Here is a 26,395-nt window from a genome sequence, read left to right as displayed (position 1 = left end):
CTCCTGTTCCATGGGTCAGTTGCACAAGCCGGAAAACTTGGAGTCATCCTTGGTTACACCTTGCTGTCCTTTAACCCCATGTCCAAGCCATCTGCTCCCGTTGTCTCTACCATCATCATCACCATCGTCATCATCATTCTAGGACACGTCACCATTATGCCTCATATGATTTAGTAAGATAACCTCCTAACCAGCCTTCCTGCACTTGCTCTTGATCCCTTAGACCATTCTCTGCTTTGCAGTTAGAATGATCTTTTTAAAATACAAGTCTGATATGTCACTCCCCTGCGTAAAACCTTTCTCACTTGTATGTTTTAAAAAATAACCAAATCGTTAATCCAGTTTTAAAAGTCCCCCAGGATCTGGCCTCTCTATCATATCTCAACATTCTGCCCCTCCCTCCCTCTCTCTGTTTCAGCTGCACTGGACTCTTTTCAATTATTCACTTAGGCCTTCTCCCCTCTGTACCTTCAAGCATGCTGTCTTCTACCTAGAACACCACTTCACGATCATTGCCTGACTGGTTCCCACTGATCTTTCAAGCCTGTGCTTAAACATCACTCCTTTCACCTCCCAGACGGGACGGTATACAAGTTCCATGTACTTCCCTTTTTCTAAGACCTCTCTCGGATGTTTGTTTAATATATCTGTCCGGTAGGTCCTAAGCTTCCTGAGGGCAGACGCTGTGTCTGTCTTGTTCGTTATTGCATGGCCTCCATTCTAGCAGACCCTTCATCAGTATCCAATTGACATTTGTTAAATATTATTGAACCATTACCTGGGTGAGTGGATGGATAGGTAGGTAACTGGGAACCGTGCAGTGGTTAAGAGCACTAGCTTTAGAGTCAGCAACACCTGGATTTAAATCCCTGATCTGAACCTTTTAGCTCTGTCATTTCATTGTTCTGAGCTCTAGTTTCCTCATCAGTGTGATAGAGATAATAGTACCCAACCTCACAGGACTATTGTAAGGAATAAATGAGATAAAATGTGTGCAGCATTAAACCTATAGCCTAACATATAATAACTTTCAACAGATATTATTATTAATGGATAAACGGATGGATGGATGGATGGATGGATGGATGGATGGATGGATGGATGGATGGATATATTGGCATACAAACTAATAAATAGATAGATGGGTATGGATGGATAGGAAGAAGGGACTCCATGGAGGCCAAAATGGCCAGGGTACCTACTGAGTGGTATACAATCTTGACCGTAGCAGGGAAGAAGGCCAGATATAGGACAAGGCCAGGCTGGTGTCAGGACTGGGTAAAGACAGGCACAAACAACAAACTGTGCTAATGTCCTTCCAACCATAATAGCGGCTTGTCACTTGTACACAGCCCTGATTTAAATGGGTCCTCACAAGAGTCCTAGGAGTTCGTAGTTATTATCCCTGTTTCACACAAGAAGAAATTAAAGCTCAGACGTGTTAAGTGATTTGTCCAAGGCCGCACAACTAGTAAGAAGCAACTCTATTGAATGCTGCTTGAAGGCTCTTCTGTGTCTTGGTCACTAGGAAATGGATGCCCTTCTGTTGGGAGTGCAGAGAGAGGAAGGGCAGGTCATACACATGTGTACACACAAGCACATGCATAGACACACATACATACTCTTAAAAAAAGTCCCAGCCTCATTTGCCATCTAGCATTACAGATGCCCCCACCCTCATTGTAACCCTCCCCCTTCTTAAGTCAGACACCAGCCAGTCAAGCCCCCTGCCTTTTGTGGTTTGTAGAGAAAAGATCATGGAGATAGGATTTGCTGCTTGAACAAGCAGAGGCAAGAATGGAACCACAGGCAACAGAGCTGGGACAAAACGAAAAAGGCCAAGCCAGAGAGGCCATCACATAGTGGCGAGTTGCTGGTCCAGACATGGGTTAGTAACCTAGGAAAGGAGGGCTTTCCCTTTGAATGAGACCCTCATCCCCCAGTGTCCACTTCTGCACCAGGCCTCACCGTGGAAGATGGCCAAGAAGGAGCCGTGATGCCAGCCCTAGAGTTGCCTGCTCCCAGTGGTCAGCGGTTCCCAACAGAGGGGGGCAGCAGAGGGCTGATCTGGGATCCCAGGTACCTCAGGCCTGTTCCAAGGCTTGAGGGCTGGACTCAAAGAAAGGCAAAGGCTAGGAAAAGGCTGCATGGCATGACCTCTCCTCTCTCCTCAGCACGCCTGTAGCCTCTCTCACAGCCCACAGTCGTTTACTTCCTGTTAGAGCCTCCTGTGTTCTGGTGGAGAAGGTATTCCAGCAGTTCAGAAAGGGAAAGAGACCCTCTGAAGGCCACACAGCGAGGGAGACTCCAGTCAGGGCTGAGCTACAGTCGCATTCTCAGCTCTTTGAGCTTGAGATGCCCTACCTCAGGCTGAGCATAGGGTCAGGGCCCCTCCACTCCCGGCTCTCCTCCGGCTTCAGGGTATACCTGAGGCAGTCAGAGAAGTGGAGGTGGCAGGCGCTGCAGGGCCTGGGGTGGCGGGCGGGAGGTGCAGTAATGAATGTGGACGGGAGGCGGAATGAGCGATCCATCTTTGCATGGGAGGGGAGGGGGCTGCGGGCGTTCCCCCCACACACTCACACACTCAATCAGGCGCTGTCAGACCTCCGGCCGCCTGGCATTTTGGTGAAGAATCTCTCAGCTAAAAATTGTTGTCAGTCCCATTTCCTCGTTATCAGTGCAAGGGCTGAGGCAGCGCCCGGGATTAGCAGGAGCTGCGAGCGCCCGCACCCGCCATCCACTGCCGATAACACTGGGCCTCCCGCCTCACCTCCCCCATTCATCATCTTTAGCACTGACAGCCCGTCCCAGTCCCTGTCCCCATCCCCTCATGCCGCCCACGTCTCATGCTGTCCTCATGCTGTCGCCATCCCCACCATGCTGCTCAGCCTGGCTCCTGACCTCCCTGGCCTCCAGAAGACGGACAGGATTTAACCTAGGCCGGAATGACCTAGACCCACCTGTGGCAAAGTGCTTGGCCAGCTAAGGAGTGGGAAGGGAGGGGCAGGACTAAGGAATGTTCAAGGAGAAGATGCTTTCTGACAGCATGCCCCCCCCCCCCCCCCCCCCCCCCCCCCCGGTAGGCTCAGCCTGCCTACCTGTGATGCTGGCAGCAATACTGGAGCAGCAGTTCCTGCCTCAGATGGGCAGCTGGGCTAAGGATTTCTGGAAGCTTCTCCAGCCTGAGATAGACTCCCAGATTCTAGGAACTGTGGAAGTAAAGAGCCAGAGGGTGCCTCCCCCCAGGTCTACGAAAACTAGGGGGCTGAAGACTTCATTCCCACCCCCGCAAGACCACAGCCCCCTCCTCTTGGCCATCCCCAGTGGTTTTATGGCCCTTTTTATGGCCACTGTAATGGCCCAGGTCAAAAGCTTCAGGGAGCTGTATTCTGGGAATTATGCAAACGAGGAGCAGGCCCAGGGCCAGAGTATGGATTTTGTCATTAAACCTGGGCAGGCCATGTCGTTAGTGCAGTAAAACCCACGTCATGACCACAGGTCTCAATATAAAATTATAGGGAACACAGCGGGGGAGGGGAAGCAAGAAGCCCATGGCCATGCTGACACCTGCCACTCTAACCCCTGAGAAAATGGGGGTGGGATGGAGGGCATAGGCTGCAGGGTCCCTCTGCTCCCCTGCTGATCCCTGCCAGTACTATTCCTGAGGCTGAGAACTAGGAAGAGGGCCCATTGACCCAACAGGGTAACTGAGGCCAAGCTCAGAAAGGTAGATCTCTGTCGCAGCAAGGCAGATGAACTGAAAACAGGCTGTGGGAAGGCAGATGCCTGGTGCCAGGCTTGGAGGGAGGAATCTGAGCTCTAGGAGCCCTAAGAGCCAGAGTTGGTGTCCCAGCTAAAAGGGCTAAAACCCTGATATTTCCCCCTTGGCTCAGACTCCATCCCCTGGACCCTCTTCAGTCTCCTCCAAACAGCCTTGTCAGCTCTCCCTTATTCATCCTTCATGCATGCCTTCCATCAAGCATTGCCTCCCCCTACAGCTCTCCTCTGGCCCCTTTTTGCCCCCTACCCAAAGCACCCATTCATGCCTCCCTCAGCCCTGACCAGGGCTTCTCTGACTGGAATCACCAACTTTCCTTTTTGGCTTTCCTACTAGTTTGTGATCTCCTTGAGGCCAAGAATATGTTTTATTTATCTCTGAACTCCAGTTTCTCCTAGAATAATACCTGAAGTAGAATCATTGTTTAATAAATGTTTGCTGAATGAATAAATAAATGAAGCAATGAGATCAAAAGCCAAGTACAGGGGTCCCTGTCCAGTTCTGAGTCTCAGTTTTCTTATCTGTAAAACGAAGATAATAGCCTGGAGAATGTCTAGGGTGTCATTCACCTCTGAGATTCTCAGGCTGCGTGAAGTTAGAGGCAGAGCTGAGACTAGAATCCTCATCTCCCCAGGACTGCATCTGCTTCTTGTACTCAGAGCTGACTTCCAGCTGTCCCCAGCATCTGAGGCACAGCCACCAAGGCTTTCCCTCCTCAGAGACCTACCAAAAGGGCTAGCACCTTACCTGTCCCACCCCGACACACACAGCTGACATCCCAGCTCTGCGGAAGTCATCTGCTTTCTAGGACAACCTGTTCTCTGTTGTTACTTTGCCTCCCTCCCTTCCTCTTCTCCTCTCCCTTGCTTCGTCATTGAGCTTCATCATAGTCTATACTGAGTCTGTTTTCAATTATCTATAGATATAAAGATGGATAAGAATGGCCCTTGCCCCCAAGGAACTCATAACTCATTCATTCATTCATTTACTCCCATTCTCTACCTGGAATACTTCTAAGGCACAACTTAAATTTCATTTCTTTGGTTAAGCCTTCTCTTTTCTCCACTCCTCAAGACACACGCCCAAAATGAATCACTCCTTTGAGCTCTCAGGTTGCTCAGGTGGGGCATCCAGGAGAGCCGTGGTCATCTTCAGGCTTGTGTCAAAGGGAGGTGGGTCCTTGTGCTCAACCTGAACTGGGAGCTCCCTCAGGCACAGGGTGCTCCACTTAGCAAATAAAAATACAATGTATTCAGGTACGTTTGAATTTAGAAAAACAAGGAATAGCTTTCAGTCTAAGTATGTCCCATGCAACATTTGGGACATACTTATACTAAAAATTACTCATATTTATCCGAAATTCAAATCTGCCTTAATCTGGCAACCCCACTCAAGAAACCATCTTGGTCATCAAGATGGCATGGCCATTAGCTCTCTGAAAGCTGATTTTGACCCTCTCTGGGCACCAGTGAGAAGAAGAAGCAGGAAGAAAGAGCTGGGCGTCAGCTAAAGACGTCCCTTCTATGGTCCGAATTTACATGTATAGGCGGGGATGTTTCTAGATGAAGAGGGCACCTCAGCCACACGCCTGTCAGCAGAGGCCAGAGGAGCACCGAGTGGGGAGAGGGACAGGGAAGGAGTTTAGGCATCCTACAGAAGGTGCACCAGGCAGCCTTCAGGCTCCTTCCGAGCATGGTGTGTTTGGTCAGAGCACAGAGTGGGGACAAAGTTCAGGCTCCCAGCCGGCCTGCCAGCCAGCTTAGCCCACACTCTACCCACATGTATCCCACATAAGTCGAAGGGCATTTTGGAGGGGAGAACCCAGAATCCCTTAGACTCACCAGAGGCCTATGAGGTTATCCAAGTGGCAGGTGGCCAGACCTGAACAGGGAGATATAGATTCCAGAAATATTGAAGAGGAGAACAAACAGGATTTGGTGGTTAAGTGAATGTGGAGGGTGAGGCGAAGGTTACCGGCTTGGGTGACTAGGTGCATGTGGGTGTCTAACTGACATGGGCACTGCTGAGGGGGGCGCAGTTTTGGGAGACGTGAAGCAGCTGAAGAACTTGGTTTTGGATTATTGAGTTTCAGATTCTCATGGACATCCAGACATTGATGTCTAACAGGCATTGGGATCCAGGGGTCTGGAGAACGCAGGAGGGGTCTGGGGTAGAGATACAGATTCAACAGGGCGCAAGTGGGAGTCAGGAGCATAAGAAGGCAAAAGGTCGTCTAGCATGCAGAAGGAGGAGAGAAGAGGCTGTGGGAAGAACCCTGTGGAGAAGCGAGGAACTGGGAGGTAGCGCTACCCTGAAAGCCTGGGTCCTTTTCAGTCTTTTCCGGGGACTAGATCTGATTATAGTCTGTGTCCCACTTCTCTGCACTGGGCCTGGCTCAGGGTAGAGAGCACGCAGTGTTTGCTGGCTGACTGTAGGAATGGATCCCCTTTCTTCCTCTTCCTTCTCCAGATTTGGGGAGTGAAAACAGTAAAGAAAGGAGAAACAGAGGGGGCACTGGGTATTTCAGGTGATGGTATGATTAAACCAAGACCTTCACTAACCTGTGTGAAATGAAGTGATCAAGGTTTGATTGCACAAAGCATCGATTGTGTGCCAATAGATTTCCGAGAGGGGAGCTGGCTGAGGAGGTACCGGTCATGGCCACAGCCTCAGAAGCTGCAAAGAGGAGTGATGGTCGTGGACTCTGAGACCCTCGGGCTCGCCCTTCCTCTAGGCCAAGAAGCCCTAGGAGGCAACAGCAGGCTTGGGTCGAAGGATTGGGACACTGGGTTTCCCTCCACAGCCCAGCCTAGCTTATATTTCTGTCTGTTCTTCTTCCTTCACCAGGTAAGAAAAAGGCAGCAGCATTGTTTGACAGCCAGGCCCCTATTTGCCCCATCTGCCAGGTCCTGCTGAGGCCCAGCGAGTTGCAGGAACATATGGAGCAAGAACTGGAACAGCTGGCCCAGCTGCCCACCAGGTAAGACACCTACCAGGGGAACCTGCCTGCCAGAGTATTCCACTCAGGGTTCTAGACCCAGGTCCCAGGAACAGCCGCCTGGTCCACACCCCAACCTCTAGGTAGAAGACAAGGCCCTGCTGCCATCTCTTCCACTCCGCTTTAATCATCACACGCTCCAGCTGATGGTGCTGTCTTTCTCTTCTCACCCTATTTTTGGAGATGGGAGGAGAGTGGCCTCTCTTCAGGCCTCAGCCTCCAAAGAGCACAAGAAGAGCTAGAATGGCATGAGTCACTGCCACAGCCCCTGCACTGTCATGCTGAGCCTCATGGCAGGGAGACAGAAGCAGGAACTGGGCCCAATAGCCCCACCAGAAGGCAGCCTGGTGCTGCGATCCAGGAGAGTAAGCACTGCCTTCTCTGTGAATCTCCAGGTCTGCAAGGTGACAGTCTTGAGAATGTGCATGTCCCCTACTGCTCCAGCCCCTTCCTTGTCCCTACCTGAAAGACTGGGCAGAGCCTCCTGGACAGCCTTGTAAAGGAGCCAGATTATCAAAGGGAGCAGAGGAGGGATATAACGCATCACCTCAAGGAGTCAGGAATTCACAGAACACGGAGGTGATGGCTTGTGTCTACTCCAGGAGGTCGGGGGCCTTGGCTGGGAAGACTCGATGGCTGGGAACTGGGTCATCTGGAGGCCCTGTCATTCACATGTCTGGTGGTTGGTGTTGGCTATCGTCTGGGCCTTCAGCTGGGGCTATGACCAAAGCACCTACACATGGCTTCTCCACGTGTCCTGGGCTTTCTCGTGGCATGGCAGCTCAGAGGTCGTTGGACTTCCTACATGGAAGCTTAGGGCCCTAAACCAAATCTTCTAACTAACGATATGGAAGCTGGGTCACCTTTATAACCTAGCTTGAGAAGTCACTTACTGTCATTTCTGCTGTACTGTCTTGGTTAAGGCAGTATTAGCCCACACAGATTCTGGGGGAAAGGACATCACCCCACCTTTTGAGGGGAGAAGGTCAAGCTTATATTATAGGAGAGCTTGTGGGATGGGAGATCGGGCTACAGCCATCTTGAGAAAAAGCAACCTGCCGCAGAGGAGCAGGCTGCCCCACCAGCTCGGTTCAAGTCCTCAAGCTTGACTGTTCCCCCTTCCCTCTCCGCTCTCCCCTAACCCCTCATGCAGGGTGCAGGGCATCCCAAGATGAACCAGAAAGGGCCCTGCCCCCAGAAGTTCATTTTGTGGGAGTAAGGAGAGCCAAGCAATAGAAGCCCTGAGAGGTAGAGACTGCTCTATGGGAAGGACTGGAGCTGCGGAGCGGCCTCGATGAGGCACCAACAGCAGCACAGAGCAGAGAAGGCCTCCTGCGGGACGGGAGGCCCCAGCTGAATTTTGAAGGAAGAAGTATTACTTATTCATTACCGCAAAACCAAGCGGCTTGAAACAGCATTTATTATCTCACAGTTGCTGTGGGCCATCCATTCAGGAACAGCTTAGCTGGGTGGCTGTGGGTAGTTGCAACTTCTGGCTCAGAATCTCTCGTGAGTCTGCAGTCAAGATGTCCGCCAAGGCCGCAGTCATCGGAAGGTCTGACTGGGGCTGCAGGATCCGTTCCCAAGAGGGCTCACTCACCTGGCTGTTGGCAGGAGGCCTCAGGTCCTCCACACGAGGGGCTCTCCATAGGGCCGCTGAGTTTCCCTATGGCGGTGGCAGCTGATTTCCCACAGAGGAAATGATCCAAGAGAGAGACTAAGGAGAAAGCCACAATGCCCTTTACGATCTAGTCTCAGAAGTCAGACACCATTGCCTCCAATATATTTTACTCTCCTCACTAGAAGGAAGTCACCAATCCAGCCCACACTCCAGAGAGAATAAAACTGTAAATTCCACTTCTTAAAGGGAAAAATATCAAAGAATTTGTGGGAATACTTAAAACGACCACAGAAGACTATACAAATGAAAAGAATGATAATCCTGTTGGACACTGACTATGTGCCGGCACATGTGGTAGCGGTATTACATTGCATTAATTTATTTAATCTTTACAACAACCCTCTGGGGTAGGTAATATTAACTCCATTTTACAGATGAGGAAACTGAGGTACAGAGGGGTTAAGTGACTTCTCTAAGGTTGCACAGCTAATAAAGTGGTAAAGATAAGATTCACACTCAAGCGATCTGACTCTATCCCATGCTCCTAACCGCCGCACCCCCCACCCACATACTCACAAGCCCCGGCCCGGGACTAGCCTGGAAGGGGCAGAGGGTGAAAGAAACGTCCTTCTGTAGTGGAGATCCATACCTTGGCTGTTCAAGGGTTTCAGGGTAATTTGCTCCCAACAGAAGACTCCCCCTCAACAGGAACAGAGAATAGAGGCGAGATGGAGGGACCTGCAGAGCCTTGCAAGAACAGTGCACTCCTAAGGGTCTGGAGAATAGGGGACCAAGCTCTCTTTCTGCCTGGGCAGGGGCCACCACCCTACAGCCCAGTCCCAGTGGCTCCACCCACCCCTCTGCCCAGGACATCACTTCTGTCCACAGCTTTTTTGTTCCACCCCCCACCCATGACCCTGCACCCATCCCTCCTCCTCCAGATCCACGCAGAGCATCGCCTACTTCCACACCCTTACTCCGAAGTCCGTTTCCCCACGCAGAGCTCCCACATCTGCACCACTGCTCTCTTCTGTGTGCTGCCTCCCCCACTTCTGTGTCCCTCACGCCAGGCCCAGCCCAGCACCCCCTAACCCCTTGCACGCCCCCCCACCCTCAACCCAGTGTCTGACAGCCGGACAGCGGGATCTGCACAGCAAGTGAAATTCCCGTCGGATCGATAAAGCCGAAGCGCTGGCGGCGACGGGTCGATGGTTTTATCTGTCTCGGCCCCGCCGCGCCCGGCGCGCTGACAGTCGGACCGGCCGGCAAAGGCGTTCAAGGGCAGCCGCGCCCGCCGCCCCCTCCCCTCCTCTCCCCGCCCTCCCCTCCCTGCGGCCGCTGCGCCCACCGGACTGCGGGGTGGACCGGCCTGCCGCCGCCCTTGTGATTTATCTGGATTTTTAATTGGAAAAAATTTGCGAATTAATTGATTTCAGGAACTTGCCAATTAACATTGTAATTGGGTGCGTGATAAATTCCCTAGGAGCGTGTCAGCTCCCTGCGGGCTAGCGTGGGGAGGGCCCCAGCCTTGGCTGCCCTTGCCCCGCCTGCCCGCTCTCTGGGAGGCAGGAGGAGAACAGAGGAGGTTGAAAAAAGATGTGGCACCTGGCTCTTGAGACCCCCGCCCTCCTCCTCTTCCTGTCCTCAGCTCCCTGAACTGAAAGGGGCCTTCCCCCAACCATTTCCCAGATGGGGAAACTGAGCCCTGCAGGAGGGCAGAGCCCAAATGAGGGCATCCCCTGCTCATGGCACCCGGAGGCTTCCCCCTTTACTTTCTGCTCCATCGCCCTTCTCCTCCCTGCCTCCCCCTTCTTTGCTCTCCTCTCCAACTGTCCCCTTCCCTCTCTTACCCTGCCTTTGCCTCCTTTGCCCTCGCCACCCTCCCTCAGCCTTTCTCTGTATCACCCAGGACTGGCACTCTGTCCAGGGAGCTCTTCAGGCTGAGCCGGGTGTTGTACCTTCTGCCTCAGTCTGCCCCTAGGAGCAGACTGCTATTTCAGACACACCCCAAGAGCTCACACAGAGAAGCAGGGGCCTTCCAGCTCCCACACTAGGGCTGGCCGCTTTTCACAGACACAGGTGCAAACATACGCACATGACATACAGGCACACGCATGCACCCCCATTCCAACACCCATTGATGTGCTCTCACACACAGCCTGAGAGAACCGCTTCCCACAGGCACATGGGCACACAGACAGCTACAGGAAAAGTCAGAACTCTGGTTGGCAAAGGCTTATACTTTCCAAAGCACTTTTACATTCAAGGTCAGAGGCTCTGCCCACACACCCTCCCTCACTCCATCCTCTCCTTCCCCTCTCAGTCCTGCACAAGGTTCCATTAGACCCTGGGACTTGGCTAGTTAGAACCAGAAGGGCAAAGTTAGACTGAGGGCCGATGGTGGAGGGCCTGCAATGCTGGAAGATTGTCCTAGATTGTCCTGTAGTAAGGAGTTAGGACATTGAGGAGGCAGAGGGAGCTTATCCGGGAGCTGAGCTGTAGGAGAATCACTCTGGAGGCCAGTGTGGGGCATGAGTTGGGGATAGAAGCAGGGAGGCAAGTGAGGAGGTCGGGGACAGATGCTGAGGCTGACCTAGCACAATGGCGGTGGCAGTGGGAAGAGGGAATGACGAGATTGGTGGAGGAAGAAGCGGGAGAAATTATCTAGTGACTTGTGGCATACTTACTACTAGGAAGAGTTTTCTGACTTGGGAGACTGGAAGGGTGATGATGGCAGAAAGGCAAGTATCTGAGGGAAGAAGAAGATGGTGGACAGGGTTGTGGGGATGTAAGCTAAGATGTCTCTGGGATGGTGATGGGGTGGAGACTGGATGTGTACTGACAGACAGGCAGGAACGTAGATGGGGGCTGAAGATAGAAGAGCAGGGGTCGGGGGCGGGGTGGGGGGGAGTTTGCCCCAGACTTCTCCGCGGCCCTCAGACAAGAGTTTCCACTCAGAGGAAAGGGCGTTGCACATGGAGAGATTGCACAAAGCTGAAAGTGGGGCTTGGCTTGGCAGGGCCTGAGCTCAAACACCTTTTCTGGGAGGCTTCCAGAGCCACTTCGAGATCTGGCCTCTACACTGGGAAGCCAGCTCTCTCTGGTCAGTGCTTTAAAAGGGCTGGAAGGAGCCAGAGGGAGGCTGGGTGATTCTGGAGGAGAGGCGGGGTGTGGAAATAGCAGTGCCCCCACCCTCACTTAAGCCTTATTTAAGGCCGGCCTCGGTGTTTGGTTGGGTAATGAACTAGATAAACAATTCCCCAAATAGATTAAAACGAAGTGTAACTTACAAAGGCGGCTGGTGATGATGGTTTATTCCCGGGCAGCGCACCATTTCTTTATTTCCAAGGATAATTCAGTGTAAATCACCTTAATTAAAAGTGTCAGCCCAGCCCATGAATATTGTACTTAGGAACGCGTTTCCTGGGTCCCAGTTATAATTTAAAACCCATGGATCACTAGGCAGCGAGTGACTGAGCAAGGAAGGGAATTGTTGGGGGCTGGCTGTGGAAACAGGGAGGGACGAAGGCTCGGCAGAGCAGAGCGGATGGGCTGGGTGGGAGGCAGGCTGCCTGCGGCTCCGGGCGCAGACCCCTCCTCTCCAAGGGGTCTTCAACAGACTCCTGTCTCTGGGGGAACAAGCACAATTGGAGGTGATCAGGTAGCTAGAGGAAAGGTAGGGTTGGGGGGTGCTTGCTCAGAGAGAAGGAAGGAGTCTGGGATAGTACCAGTCCAAACGAGGAAAGGGGAGAGAAAGGCCAGGAAAAGATCCAGAGGATCGACAAAGGGAGACACTGGACATTGACCCTCGGTGTCCCCGTTTCTACTCATCCACAGAGTAAACTAAAGCCCAGAGTCAGCAGGACCCTCCGCGAAGCAGAGAGAGAAAAAGATCTCAGAGCTCTGCCCTCCATCCTAACCCCTGACTGTCATTAGGAAAGCAAGGTGGGTGGTGGAAAAGCAGCACTTAGGACTCAGTCAGGCATGAATTTAAATCCCAAACCCTGCACACACTGTGTGAACAGAGAGGTGTCACTTAATCTGTTAGTCAACTTTGTAAAGTTTCTATAAAGATAAGAGACAACACATACAAAGTACCTAGCCCCTGACTGCCACGTGTGAGGGGTGCACAATAATTGTTCATTCTTTCCTTTTCTGTTCCAACCTGACCCTGCTCAGACAATACTCAGACCTCATTCCCAGGGCCCGGCGAGAACAGTGTGATGCAGTCGATGCCTTGTTTCTGTACCTATAGGTCTGGGCATGGCACCCGGCACCATGGTGATGTCAGGGCTTGTCCACTAAGTGAATGAAGGAGCGAAGGAATGATCTTGGTCGTGACCACACGAGCTAGTGGCTCCTCAGGAGCAGTCCGGTGTCCTCTCTGATCCCCAGCGCCTAGGTCAGGGCCAGGCATGAAGCAGGAATACAAGCACCATGTGTGAACACAGTGTACTCACATGGAAGCTGGTCTGGCCGTCCTTCCCCATGTGATCAGACAGGCAGACAGCTCTGTTGTTACACTCAGACCTTAGCCTCCCCCTGCTGCCGAGCCTGGGGACCCCTGCACTGTGACGTACGTGTCTGTGTTGGTGTGTGTCCGTGTGTCTGCCTTTGTGGGTGCATGAGTGTCTGGGTATGTGTCGGTGCACGTGGGCGTCTGTATCTACGCGTGCGCTTATGGGTTGGGGAGCAGCTCTTCCTCCAGCTCCGGGGGACTGTTGTGAATGTGTCTGTATGGACACGTCTCTGAGAACAGGACTCATGCTCGTGCGTCTGTTTGCCTGTGTGAGCCACTGGGTGTGACCACATGTGTCTGCGTGGCTGTTGACAGAATAATAGAGAGACAATGGATATGTGTGTAGCTGCCCTTACACCAGCGTTTCTCACCCTCGACACTATTGACATTTGGGGATAATTCTGAGGTATTGTGAGAGGCCACCCAGTACACTGCAGGAGGGTTAATATCCTCTACCCACTAGATGCCAGTGTCAAACTCCCCATCCCATGCTGTGACAATCAAAAATATCTCCAGACATTGCCAATATCCCATGGGGGTGAAGGGAGAGACAAAATATGGCCCCGGTTGAGTACTACTTGTTCTGCATCTGCCTCTGCTTTTGCTTGTGTACTGGGGTTGTATGTGTCTGACTCTGTGCGTGTTCCCTGTGTACACACCTGGGGAATCCGTGTGTGCCTCCATGTGCTCTGCCTTGGGGGGGTGTCTTTTGTGCCTTCTGGCTATCGTGGGTCTGATTTACCTGGACAGCTTGCACCTGTGTCTGTGCCAGGACCCTACGTACGTGGGCAATGTCTGCCTCTGTGTGCATGTATTTGTGTGTGTGGAGTTGGGTGAGTACACGTGTGTGAATGTGTGAGCACAGATGTGGTGAGCATAGTGAGGGCAGCAGGGAGGGGGGACAGGAACAGGGATATTAATGTTTCTGAAGTGGATCTGATTTGATATGTCTTGTTCCATTGTCAGCATCTGTTTAGCGGGGATTTGTAATACTTTGTGGCTCTGGATCACTCATGCTTAGCGCGGGATGTGGCCTTGCATACCAATTTTGTTATTAAACACAGTCCTCGCCTCCCCCACAGCCCATCCATCAACTCCCGCCCCCACCCCCGCCTGCTCCAAGCCGCCCACCATATTTCAGGGCCCAGCTCCCGCCCGCCTACCGCACCCGATGCCGGAGGGCTTGGGGCTGACAAATTGAATCAGGGGGAGATCATTCCTGGCCTAACGCAGTTTGCAGCATGTTGGAGGGAGAATTGACAAGAGCCATGTCAGCTCCATCACCCCAATCCCATGGGAGTTTAGAGCAAGCTAGGGACAGGGGGTGGAGGGAAGGGGGCATCCAGGGCAGACAGAATCCTCAGGGCTGATACCAGGAGTCAAGTAAAGCCTCTTTCCTCAGATTCACAAGGGAGCCAACCATACCTAGTGTCTGTATCCCCTTCCCAGGAGCCAGCTCTGGTCCTTAGCCCCTGGTGGTGCTGAGCTAGGCAGGGCCAGCTGGGGATGGACTGGGTGGAGCTTGGCCAAGCAGGGCTGGGCTAGGCTGGCTATGCCTTCTCTCTTTGGGGCCTTCTTGTTATTCTACTCTTGCATGCCCTGGGCAGCAAGTGGAATGGTCACCCTGTTCTCTTCTTTCTTGGCAGCAAGAATTCCCTTCTGAAGGATGCCATGGCTCCAGGCACCCCAAAGGTAGGTTGCCAATTGTGTGTTTTCCTCCTGTCCGTCCTAACCTAGGCCCACCCAGAACTGGTTCCTCTTGAGGATAAAAGGAGCCCTTCCTGGATCCCCAGCTGTCTCTAGGGTTTGAATGTCGGCCTGAGGCCTGGGGCTGCCCTGTACGATTGAGGCGTGTGTGTGTGTGTGTGTGTGTGTGTGTGTGTGTCTGTAGTCTGAGTGTGAACTAGAGTATGCTCATCTGGCTTCCTCCGCTTCTAATCAGGACAGGGGTCAAAGCCAAGAAGGACCTGGGGGTTTGCGGGACCCAGACTCTAAGGCTGGAGATAGTCAAAGGAGGAAGGTGAGCTATAGCAAGTAAAGGAAAATATAGAAGTATAGTCAAGACAGATAGCCTTAGAGGCCAGCTTGTGGTGTGTGTGTGTGTGTGTGTGTGTGTGTGTGTGTGTGTGTGTACTTTGTCCTGAAGGCAACAGGGAGTCAGGGAGGATGCTGGACTCATTTGGGGAGACAGTCTGCCCCTCTGAACAGACACTATGGGCAAGAGGCTTGAAAGTATCCGATGGAGAAAGGAAAAGTGAAGGGCCAGTGGACGGCCCAGACAGTCCTCAGCACAATGACATGATTTGTACCAAGAAGTCCCATAGGTGGCTACAGACGCAGGTGCTGCTGCTCCTCCAAAGGGGATGGCTTTGAGGGAGTGGGGACCTGGGGAAGAAGACTAAACCCTGACTGAGTGTCCCCTCCCCACCCCTTGGTGTGTGGCCACATCCTTTCTCCTAAGTTCTCACAGTGACTGGGAAAGGCAGGAATCCCTAGACCTTTTTATAGGGACTGAGGAGTGAGTGTCGAAGCTTCGGAAATGGATGAAATCAGTCAGGGAGAGTGTATGGAGAGATTAGAGCAAAAGCCAAGAAGAGAATCTGGGGACTCCTGCATTGGGGGAGTCAAGATAAGGCACAGGAACCAGGAGAGGGGCAAAAGAGGAACCGTCATGAGTTAAAAGGGGCACAGAAGAGCATGGTATCCCAGACTCCGAAGGAAAAAAGTTCCAAAATGTGTGGGGTGGTCAGTAGTCATACAGAGAAAGTCTGGAGAAGGAAGCCATTGTATTTAGAAACCTTAAAGGCACTGGTGACCTCTGGGAGGGCAGTTTTGGGAAAAGGGACCAGAGTGACAATATTAACTCCAGGGGTTGGCCCAACTCCCCTGCAGTCCTTTAAAAAGAGTAGGAGTGGACTTTGCACCTTCATTCAGGATTTCACCCAACACACAGCAAGCGGTACAGAGGAGAGACAGGGAACCTAGGCCAGGCTTAGCTCGGTGCAGGCTCTGGCCAAGGAAGCAAAGCCCTCCCTGCCCTGAGGAGAAAAGGTGAGGGTGCCAGGCAGCTCTGGGTCATAGCGGTGGGCAGCCACACTCCAGCGTGGCCCAGTCCACAGCATTCAGTGGTGGTGGTTACAGAAGGTGGCTCATGGGCAAGCTACCAGGCCAGCAACCACCACCACTGACCCCTGACACCTGAGCATGGCTGGAGGCTGGTGTTCTAAGGACAAACAGATGCAATTCCCGTCCATACCTAGGGCCTGTGTTCACAAATGCACACACACACACCCAGGTTGGAGGACATACCCAGAATGTGAAACATGCAAATTCCTGCAACGACCCACACAGCCATATTGCTAGCCAGACCCAGGGGCAAGGGGCACTGCCCAGCACTTCCAGGTACGTGCTCACAGCCCGCAGCTGACCATCTCAGAGTCTGTCCTCTGCCTTGACCAAGGCTTTAGGGAAGCATGTCATGGGTGGAACAGGCACGAAGGAGAAGGTTCCAGCAAGAGACTGAGAGGATGGGGAGAAGGAGGGAGGGAGGAGGCGGAGAGGGTGAGGGGCCTGAGACAAGATTGATGGCCTCGTTGCCATTAAGAAAAAAATTAGCCGGTGGCGGCTATCATATTAAAGGGTGAAGAAGCCGTGAATTATTTTCTTAAAGATCTTATCGCTTACAATGATAATTTTACCTTCCAAAAGGCCACTTTTAATGAGGCGAAGAGCCAGGCAAAAAGTCATGATTTAATGCCGGGATTTTTTTTTTCAAAACACATTTTACTGCTTTTTGGTCCATGTTTAAAAAGCGCCAGTGACCTTTTTTTATTCCGCTTGCCCTAGGTGTAATGCTGAGGCCTCTCAGGGCTTCTAACCTAGAGAGAGCCGCAAGCATGAGCTTTCTCATGGAGGGGGCAGGGCCACATTGTTTCCCCCTCCACGGTATCCTCCTTGGGACCAGAGAAGGGGAAGGACATTGCCTGAAAGCCCACCTGTTTTCTGAGCTGGGGGCCGAGTCTCCCACTAGGCCTCCCACTGGGCCTGGGTGAGTGAAGAAGGGGCTCCTACCCCAGGCCCTTCCCAGCCTTTCCCTCCTCCGGCCCTTGGGGTAAGGCCTGCGCAGTCAAGGAGCTGTGCCAGACTAGCAGCTGCCCCTCCCTTCCCAGGGCCCTTGCCTGAGGATGTGCAGCATGGCCACCGCATGCGGGTCACATCCTGCGGCTCAGTCGGAGATGAAGGATAAATGGCTGCTCCATCTTTCCCAAATTGCTTTCTTTAGGCTGTCACTGGCGATTTGGCATGGTTTTCTAGGCTGGGGAGGCCTCCTAGGGAATTGTGTGCTTCCGGCTCAGAGCTGCGCAGGCTGGAGAAGGTGGGGGGAGGAAGTATGGATTGCTTTCAGGCCTCCAGGCCCCCAGTTTGCAGCTGAACAGGCCTTGGCAAGAGCCAGCAAGAGCAGACTCAATGTGCCATGTGGTATTTAGAATTGTGGTGCTTGCACACAATTTAAAGCAGACAGTTTATTAATCTAAACTGCAGGCGTATGTAGAAGAGGCCGTGTAGGATTGACATGGGGGGATTAGTTTTGCTAGGGTTTTTGCTAGGGTCATCGCCACAGCACAGGGATAAATGGGCCCAGCGTACATCCCTAGCTGCACACAGGAAACTCATACATACTATTTAATTTACTGTCTCTATAGCAAGGGCTGCCATCAGCCTGTGTTAGGGACAGGCAGGGTAGGGTGTCTGGTATGTGGCTTTACCCCTAACCCTTCAGGGGTTTCCCTGAGTCTCTGCTCCCAAAGAAAGAACACAGCATATATCATCTCTGCCCACTGGGAGTGGGCTGGGAGTCCGCCCCACTGGGGCAGAGATTATCTGGGGTCTAGGAGGTGTGAACCCTCTCAGGGGGTCACTACCCATCCCAAGAATCAAACGATCCTCTCCCACAACTCCCAGGACCTGACCACATGCCCTTAGAATCTCAAGAATGGTCCCTCTGTCCATCCACCCTCCTTCTCTCTGCCTCTCCCAAATGCTCCATAGGACTGGAAACTCTAGGGGACTGACTATAGGACTCATTCAGCCTGAGGCCACATGTCCTTTTTCTTCTTCCAGTCACTCCTGTTGTCTGCTTCCATCAAGAGGGAAGGAGAGTCTCCGACCGCGTCTCCACACTCGTCTGCCACGGATGACCTGCATCACTCAGACAGATACCAGGTGAGAAGGGGGTGGGCTGGGCATGAGAAGTGAGCTCGCCTGAGTGGTGCTAATTCCTCCCTCCTCAGGAGGCAAGAGCAGAGGCCTGAACTGTTTGGTTCCCTCTGTGTCTAGTGTCCCTAACTGAACCCCGAAGGCACAGGTGTCAGAGAATGTGCCTTAAATAGATGGATTTTGGGGAGTGATGCCAAGGTCACTGGGGCTCTGGTGGGCTCTAAGCACCTCTGAAGCATTCCATCCCATCAGGAGGTGTCCTATAAGGTTTGGTTTCATGAGGGACCCAGAGACATAGACCCAGATCACTTATGAAGATTTCATACTTCAAAACCACAATCCCCTGAGCAAAGAACCATTCAGTCTGCCAAACCTTGGTATCAGGCAGAGTGGGGGGTGGGGCGGGGCACACATTGGCTGCGAGTGCCTTGGGCAAATGTGGAAGGGAATAATCACACAATCCTAAAACATAATAGCAGGAAGGGGGCCTGAGGGTAATATCCTATCTCTCTGTGGACCTTCTTTGTGGTAAGGAGAAAGAACTTCCCCCCAAGCGTCTCTCTCTGAGGACAGACAGAGCCCTGCCTTTGAAAACCCCAGTCAGATGGAGGAAAACAGGGCCCTGCTCCAAGGAACATTTGTCTAAATGGTAACAGGCCTTCTCAGGGAGCCCCAGTGTGAAAAGGGAAAAACAGCCCTGATCTGATGCAAAAAGACAAGGTGACAGGGACTTATAATCTGCGGTAGAGAAGCAGGGTCACTGCTGGCACACACGAAACCTTTGTAGAAATTAGTCATGTTCCCTCTGGGCACCCTTTCCTCCCAGCTGACACAGGGAGGAGTCAGGGTGCAGAGCTTGGAGAGTGGAGTGCCGAGTGTGGGCTGGACACCAGCCTCCACTGGCACCTCCTCCACTGGGTGCCTTTGTATGAGACTCAGAGTGCCAGCCCTGGGGAGGGATCCCGGCTCTCAGGAACCCTGGTTTGAGAGAGGTGGTCAGCCAGCACCGGGGAGACATTGCCCTCACCCAAAAACCCTGGTTTGAGATGGAGAAATAACCCAACCCTAGGGAATTCTGATCTCACAGGGAGGGAGACAAGGCTCTATCCCAAAGAGTTTCCTTCAAAGGCAGAGACAGAGCCCTGCCTGCAGGGGCGCACCTTTTCTATCTACTTCAGTCACAGCATTCACCATCTGATGAACTAGGAAAAGAATACCTGTCAGGCATAGGCATGGCAATGGCATACCAAGGCATGGCACCAAGGCCTTCCGTGATTTAGATTCAACCTGTATTCCCAGCTTCCATTCCTAATATTGCCCTCCATCAATCCTATGGGCTATGTCACCGAATTAATGCTAACCACTCCCTGGCTGTGCCATTCCTTTTTTGCTTCTGCGTTTATACATGTTGTTTCTTCTAACAGGACTATTTTACCCCATCTCATCAAATTTCTATTTTTCCTTCAACAATCTGCCCAGATCCCATCACCCCCAAGAAGACTTTCTGGATTAGCTATCTCTTCTCATGACCCCTGTGTTTCTCTATTATTGCCCTTCTGATCTTATATTGTGATCACCCCTTTAAGTATATTTCTGTTATCTATTGGTGTATAACACACCATCCCAAAAGTTAATGGCTTAACACAGTTTCTCATAGTTCATTTGGTTGACTAGGCTTTTCCTCACTTATACAGCTCATTCAGCTAGAGGATTGGTTGGGCTAGAAAATCCAAAATGGCCTCACCACACGTCTGGGAGATTGGGAGGCCTTGGTTCTCTTCCACATAGCCTCTCATCCTCCAGTAGATTGGCAGTCTCAGGGTGGTGTCCCACCAAGAGGACGAAAAACAAAGCTGCAAGGCATCTTGAGGCTTAGACTCTGGAAATCACACATCACTTGCAAAGCAAATCACAAAGCTAACCCAAAATCAAGGGATGAGATGTAGCTCTCGGAGAAGCTGCAAAGAATTGTGGCCACATTTAATGTATCACAATGGGCCTGACTCTTCCACTAGACTTAGAGCCCCTCCAAGGCAAGGACCTTGTCTTATCCTTCTTTACTCCCTTCCTTTACTCAAACATTTATCTAGTACTCACTCATGCTCGGCCCAGTGTCCTTGCCTTCAAAGGGTTAGATTTGCAAATAGATAATTATAGCCTAGTGTTTTAAGTGCTATGACAAGGGTATAAATAAGTTTCTGGGATAGCACGGTGGAAGGAGGAAAAAATCAGAGCAAATTTTACCAAACAGTGTTTCAGACGATGAGCAGGAATTCACTTTGGTGGACAAGGAATCAAGGGTATTCTAGATCAAGGCAAAACGGTGTGCAAAGGGCATAAAGGTATAACCCAGAGTGATGTATTTGGTTTTGTTAACAGTTCAGTTTGGTTAGACTATAAAACACAAGGAGAATTGGCAGGAGGTGAAGCTGGAGAATACCCCAGGGACTAGATGGGTATCCCACCGCCTGATCTTTACATAATGCCTGGCGTGTATTGTTCCTCAATTATGGTGGATTTTTAAAAAAATCATTGAATTAGGCATTGAAATTAGGGGGCATTGGTTTCTGGTTTGGATTCCCACTTATTTAGCCCCTACTGGAGTACCTAACTTCTTAACCATCACTTCACTTTACCTTCATAGCAACTGTGCAAGTTAGGATTCATTGCCCCCAATTATTGCTAAAGAAACAGGCCTAGAGAGAGGAAGTGACTTTTCTAAGAACACAGGTATTCTGAGTAAGAGTCAGGATTTGAAATTGAGTCTGCCTGGCCTTGAATCCTGGAATGTTTCTCAGCCCTGCACTGGGCTCGTGGGCTTCCCTCATATATATCCGCCTCCCCTTCCCACTGATATCTCCTGCATGCTAAACCCTGTGCTGAGGGATAACCTCCCAAGAAGATAGGGCAGATATGTAAACAATCAAAATATACAAGATCAGAGGGAAGCCTGGGTCTGTGAAAACTCAGAGGAGGCAACTAACCCAATCTGGAGAGAAAGTGAAGCCTTCCCAGAGCCCTGAAGGATGAACAACAGTCAACCAAGCAGGGGGTATGGGCACATGGAGGATAACGTAGCCCAGAGTCCAGAGCATGAAGTGCTCAGAGAACTAGAGGCAGCTCTGCAGGATCAGGAGGGCAAAGGGAGAGAGTGAGGCGCTGGAAGAAGAGACTGCAAAAGTAGACAGAGCAGGTCAGAGAAGGCGTGAATGCCATGTTGCAGATCATCTAGGTGGAAAACCACTGAAGAATTTAAAGAAGGTGGGGAGACAGGGTCAGTTTTGAACAATACAAAGATAACACACTGTGTGTGGTGTGGAGGTTGGGTTACAGGAAAAGAAACTGGACACCAGAAGGCCAGATGGGAGACAGCTGCAAATTTAGAGCGCTCATAAGATTATTAACTGGAGAAGTTATATCCAAGATACCGTGTTCCCCCGAAAAATTAATATAAGACCCGGTATTATATATTATATTGTATTGTATTATTTTACTTTATAATGTTAGATTAAGACCTGGTCTTATAGTAACATAAAACCAGGTCTTACATTAATTTTTGCTCCAAAAGACGCATTAGAGCTGATGGTCCGGCTAGGTCTTATTTTCAGGGAAACAGGGTAGGTGTAGCCACTGAAGAAACACTCAGGGATGTCTTGCCCATGTCAAGCTCTGTGCTGGGCTTCAGTTCACCCACGTGACTCACACATGGCCCCAACCCTGTGTGAGCTATAACGAAAGTAGAGATGGAAGTGCTCTAACAGGAGGGAAAGATATTTTTCCGTTAGCCTTGGAAGGTTGAGTAGGAGATACACAGAGATGGAGATGAGAAGATTCAAGAGCCCTTTAAAGGTAGACTCTCTGCGATCTAGAGAAGGATAGAGTGTGAGGAATGAAGCAGGGTGGGGTCAAGCACCACTCTCAGGTTTCCAGTGTAAGCACACCCGAGAGGACCGCGGCATCCTCTTATGAACTAGAACCCAGGAAGGAGGCGCCTGTTTGGGGGATGTCGAGTTCCACGTTAGCCGCATGGGAGCTCCAAGCAACGTCCAGCACACAGCTGAAATGCTGGGAATCCTCTAATAAGGAGACTGCTGAAAGGCTAGGCGGCGGGACAGTTGAGAAGTGCGGAGGGTTCCACCATCGGGAATTCCGACGCCTCCTCCGCAAAGGACCAGCAACCTGGCTGCCCTATAACTGCCGCACGATAGGCGGGACACCGGGCCGGGGCTCTGGGCGGAAGGAGCCCCGCGGTGGGAGGGGGCGTGGAACGGGATGGGAGGATCTTGCAGCCGCTAACTGGGGCACGTAGGTTTTGCGGGCGGTGGGAGGGACCCCAGGGCCAACCCCAGCCTGTCGCCACCGGAGTGCGAGCAGCTGTTTCCCGATCTCGGTCCGCCCCCCCATCTTGAACTTTCACCCCGTCGCGCGACGGCGGGTCACGTGATCAGGGCCAACATGGCCGCCGCCGCCGCTGGGAGCTGAAGTGCCGCCGCCGCCGGGCAGCCGGGGGGAATCCGCCCGCATCGCCGCCCTCTCCGGCCGGGCGGCCGCGGGGCCCGGAGCGCCGGAAGCCGGGGCTGGGGCGGCACCGCGCGGCGGCCACGGGGTCCCGTTAGAGGAGCCCCCGGCGGCTATGCCGAGGGCCCGGAGCGGCCGGCGGAGCAGGGGGGCCGGCGGGAGGGAGGAAGTAGGTTTGTTTACGGGCTGTTTGGGGCGGGGCAGGCCTGGACCAGGGTCGGTGCTGGGGCGGGGGCCAGGACTCCAGGCCGCGGCTGACACTATCTTCTCTTTTTTTGCATCTGCCCGGGATCTTCCCCCAGACCTTCCTGCGAGTGCGAGCCAACCGGCAGACCCGACTGAATGGTGAGTCGTGCCCGGCCCCTCCCTCCGCCCCACCCCCGGCCTCCTCCCTCCCTCGCTGCCTGCAGCTCCTGGCTGGCCTGGGTCTCTTCGACATTAGGGCCCATTGGCTTCTCACAGTCACGGCGCCGGAGTGTGTGCTGAGCAAGGCGGCCGCCCTCAGTTTCCCCGACTGTCTGGTGGAGGTTATGGTTCCCAGCTCTTGCCCAAGCCTCTCTAAGGGCCTTGAACCCTGGGGGGCAGTAAGTGCCAGAGCGTGAGGAATACACTGCACAATTTCACTCGGGAGCTCAGCTTTGAATTTGCAAACTGCTGGGACCTCACTGTACAAGCCGGCAAGGCGCTGAGAATGTTTTTCTTCCAGTTTTTAATCAGTGCCCAGTAGTGTGAATACAGCCTCTCTGCTGAGACTTGACAATGCAGTGAGATCTGGAGTTCCCACGGCAACAGGAACTAACTCATCCCAGGGTTCTTTGAGTTATCAGTCGGCCCACATTTCACAAAGGTGATCAGCGTGGGCTCGACAGCTCTTAGAGGCCCTCTCTGAAAGCGGACTGTGTGTGCCCTACTTGGCAGCCCCACCCCCACCCCTCCTTTGGATTCAAACCTCGGGAGCATTCCTGTTTGCTGAACACAATTGAACGATCCTAGCTTTTTGTGCTGACTGGGGTGTGGTATGTGTGGGGGTCGACTGTATGGGGCTTAGGGTCTTCAGGCCAGCTGGTAAATGAATGAGGCCATGGATATTCAAGGTCCACAACTCCTGCCGCTTGATTTCTCCTGCCAGGCTGAGCCCCATTCTGGGAAAGGGAGAGCATTCATCATGGACCAGCACCATGTTAAGCGTTATTTTCGTAACACCTCCGAGAAGAAAGTGTTAACACATTTTGTAGATAAGGAAACTGAGGCTGGGAGAGGTGACAGTGATTTGTTTAAAGTTACACATGTAACTGAGCCATGATTTAAACTGAAGTTTCTTTACCTCCGAGGCCTGGGCTTCTCCAACCATGCCGTGGTCTCTCCATGGCAAATCCTTTCACTTAACCTACTCAGGGGTGGCCTCTCAATAGGGAGTAAAACTTCCCCTACCACACTTTGGTTATTTTGGCGAGAAAATAACCAAACTTGCCTTGTTTATCTGAGAATTTCCAGGTGATGCTTAATCCATCGGGGTGCTTTCTGGGGACTGCAAGGGATCTTGTGGCCTGGGTGGCCTGGGCAAGGAGAGCGTCCAGTATCGTGCCCTCTTTGGCAATCCTGAGAGATTTATTACTTTATTCCGTCCTCGGTGTCTGTCATAGTCCCCTTCTTATGAGGGAGGCACTCATAAGAGTGCTCTCGGCAGGGGAGGTCAGGTATCTTTGTATTTGCACACTGCTCATACAGGTTTCTGGCACTCTCAGGGTCCCTGCTCAATACTCTGATACCTAGCATTCCCTCTCCAGCCCAGCCCTGGCTCTAGAGTGTCAAGGTGGCAGGAGCCCGAGATTCCAAGGGTTAATTAGGGCAGTCAAGGTGAAGGAATCTAGATTTGTCCACCAAAGCACGTGGGGCACCAGAACATAATCACATCTCCAGTAGTGAGAGCACAGGAAATGAAAGACATGGGCCAGGCTACAGACCAAGGTTTCTCAAACTCCTTGCTCAGTCCTGATGATCCCATCAGGACTTTCCTGCTGATTTGGGTCTTTAGGGCTACTTTTGTTTTAGAGTTGGAGTAGCTCCCTGCCTCAGACCTGCAACAGGGAGAAGCTGGGGCCCTCGGTGCATATTCCTGCTGCCTTAGCAGTCACGGGATCAGTCTTTGTTGATGCTAATCAGTCAGGGAGATTCATGGGACAGGAGAGCATTCTAGGCTGCGGAGTCAGGCCTGGTTTCCTATCCTGCCTTTGCCACTTTTTAGCTGCTTGAACACATCCCTTGATCTCTCTGAGCCTTGAGTTTCTTCAACTGTTAAAGTAAATAATGCAACCTAGCTTCAGTACGTAGAACTAAGTGAGCTACCTTGTGTAAGGTATTTGGCTCTGAGCCTAACACTGTTGAAGCTCAAAATTGCAATGTATCAACTTTTACCAGTGTCACCTCTCACCTGTGTACCCCCAGACACACACAGCATTCCCACCAAGGTCAGTGTCCGTGAGAAAGTTCTTCCAAGCCCCGCAGTGGGAAACCATTCCCTCCTTGGCCACCTCCCCTCTCCGCCCCCATCCATCTGATCTCAGAGTAGCTACCTCTACTTATGCTATTGCATCCAGGGAGGGGCCGCACGGAAGAGTGCCTTGTTTTGACCCCTTCCTGCTTCAGTGACAGGAGGGCTGCAAAGAGGGATTAGTGAACTAATTAGAAATGATTGCATCTCTCAGCATTAATTAGCAGTTTTGTGGGCTTGCAGTGTGCACTTTGGAATTGAGCCCCCTGCGGGACAGCATGGCAGGCAGCCCTCTGCCTCAGGGGCCTGACAGCCAGCCCCTCTGCATTGATTAGAACTGATGGAACAGGTTTGTGTAGGCACAGTAAGGGCTGCCCTCGCAAGATACTGTCTGACTCAGACCCTCTGTATCCTTGGGCCTCGCTCTCCTCTTCTGTAAAGTGGGACGAGTGGACATGAGTAAAATTCTTCCTGTGATGATTCTGGGTAGGACACTAAGGGCGCTTGGCCCAGGAACAAAAGGGATATTAACTGATGAGTGAATAACAGGTCACATCAGGCCCCTGGAGGGACCTTGGGTTCTAGCCAAGAAATGTTCTGTAAAGTTGTATTTCTTGACACCAAAAGAGCCCATGGTCTTGGCCTTCTAGAGAGATAACCTAGCAATATGGAGTGTCTGCTCATTGGACTCCTTGAGTCCTGCAGATCGGGAGGTATGGGTTAAGCTTGAACCTACTGGCCAGAGAGTAGGCACTTGGCTGGCCTAGCTCCAGTCTCCTCCCCAGGTGCTCCTGGCAAGGCCCAGTCCCCAAAGGAGCAGAAGGTGCTGCCTAATGAGGGCCAGATCAGGCACTGAACAAAAGGGCTAATGGCTCGCAGGAGGTCAGGATGTGTCAGCTCCACTGGGACCTTGGGAGCTGCAGTGACCCTCTGCCTGTTCTGTGCTTTGTTTTCGGTTTCTCCATGCAGCTCGGATTGGGAAAATGAAACGGAGGAAGCAAGATGAAGGGCAGGTATGTCCCCTGTGCAGCCGCCCCCTGGCAGGATCGGAGCAGGAGATGAGTAGGCATGTGGAGCATTGCCTTTCTAAGGTAGAGGGGCCGTCACCACCTACCTCCCCTCCCCTCTCCCTTTCCCCTGACACTAGTAGCTGCTGACTGCCCCCAGATCTGTGGGCTCTTGGGGTCTTCGTGTGGTGTCAGCAGCTTCTTCCTCTCTGTTCTTTGCCTTCTACTGTCACTCTCCCACTCCTT

At 52.2% G+C, this 26,395-nt stretch overlaps 1 protein-coding gene across 6 annotated transcripts in view; it reads left to right on the top strand.

Moving 5' to 3' along the window:
* RNF220 (ring finger protein 220) overlaps positions 1-26,395 on the top strand; it is a 213,995-nt gene that overhangs the window by 172,485 nt on the left and 15,115 nt on the right. For 2 of the 6 annotated variants that reach the window (XM_081056549.1, XM_081056550.1), the window contains exons 3-7: positions 6,626-6,758; positions 14,563-14,608; positions 18,038-18,139; positions 22,954-22,996; positions 26,112-26,233. In XM_081056549.1, the coding sequence (XP_080912675.1) occupies positions 6,626-6,758; positions 14,563-14,608; positions 18,038-18,139; positions 22,954-22,996; positions 26,112-26,233 (446 nt within the window). Of the gene's footprint in view, positions 1-6,625; positions 6,759-14,562; positions 14,609-18,037; positions 18,140-22,566; positions 22,825-22,953; positions 22,997-26,111; positions 26,234-26,395 lie in introns of those variants that run through there. The other 4 variants (XM_081056551.1, XM_081056552.1, XM_081056553.1 and 1 more) reach the window with 4 other exon arrangements.

Source organism: Rhinolophus hipposideros, assembly GCF_964194185.1.
Source record: "Rhinolophus hipposideros genome assembly, chromosome: 8".
NCBI classification, from domain to species: Eukaryota; Metazoa; Chordata; class Mammalia; order Chiroptera; family Rhinolophidae; genus Rhinolophus; species Rhinolophus hipposideros.
This window is presented reverse-complemented; position numbering and strand designations above follow the sequence as displayed.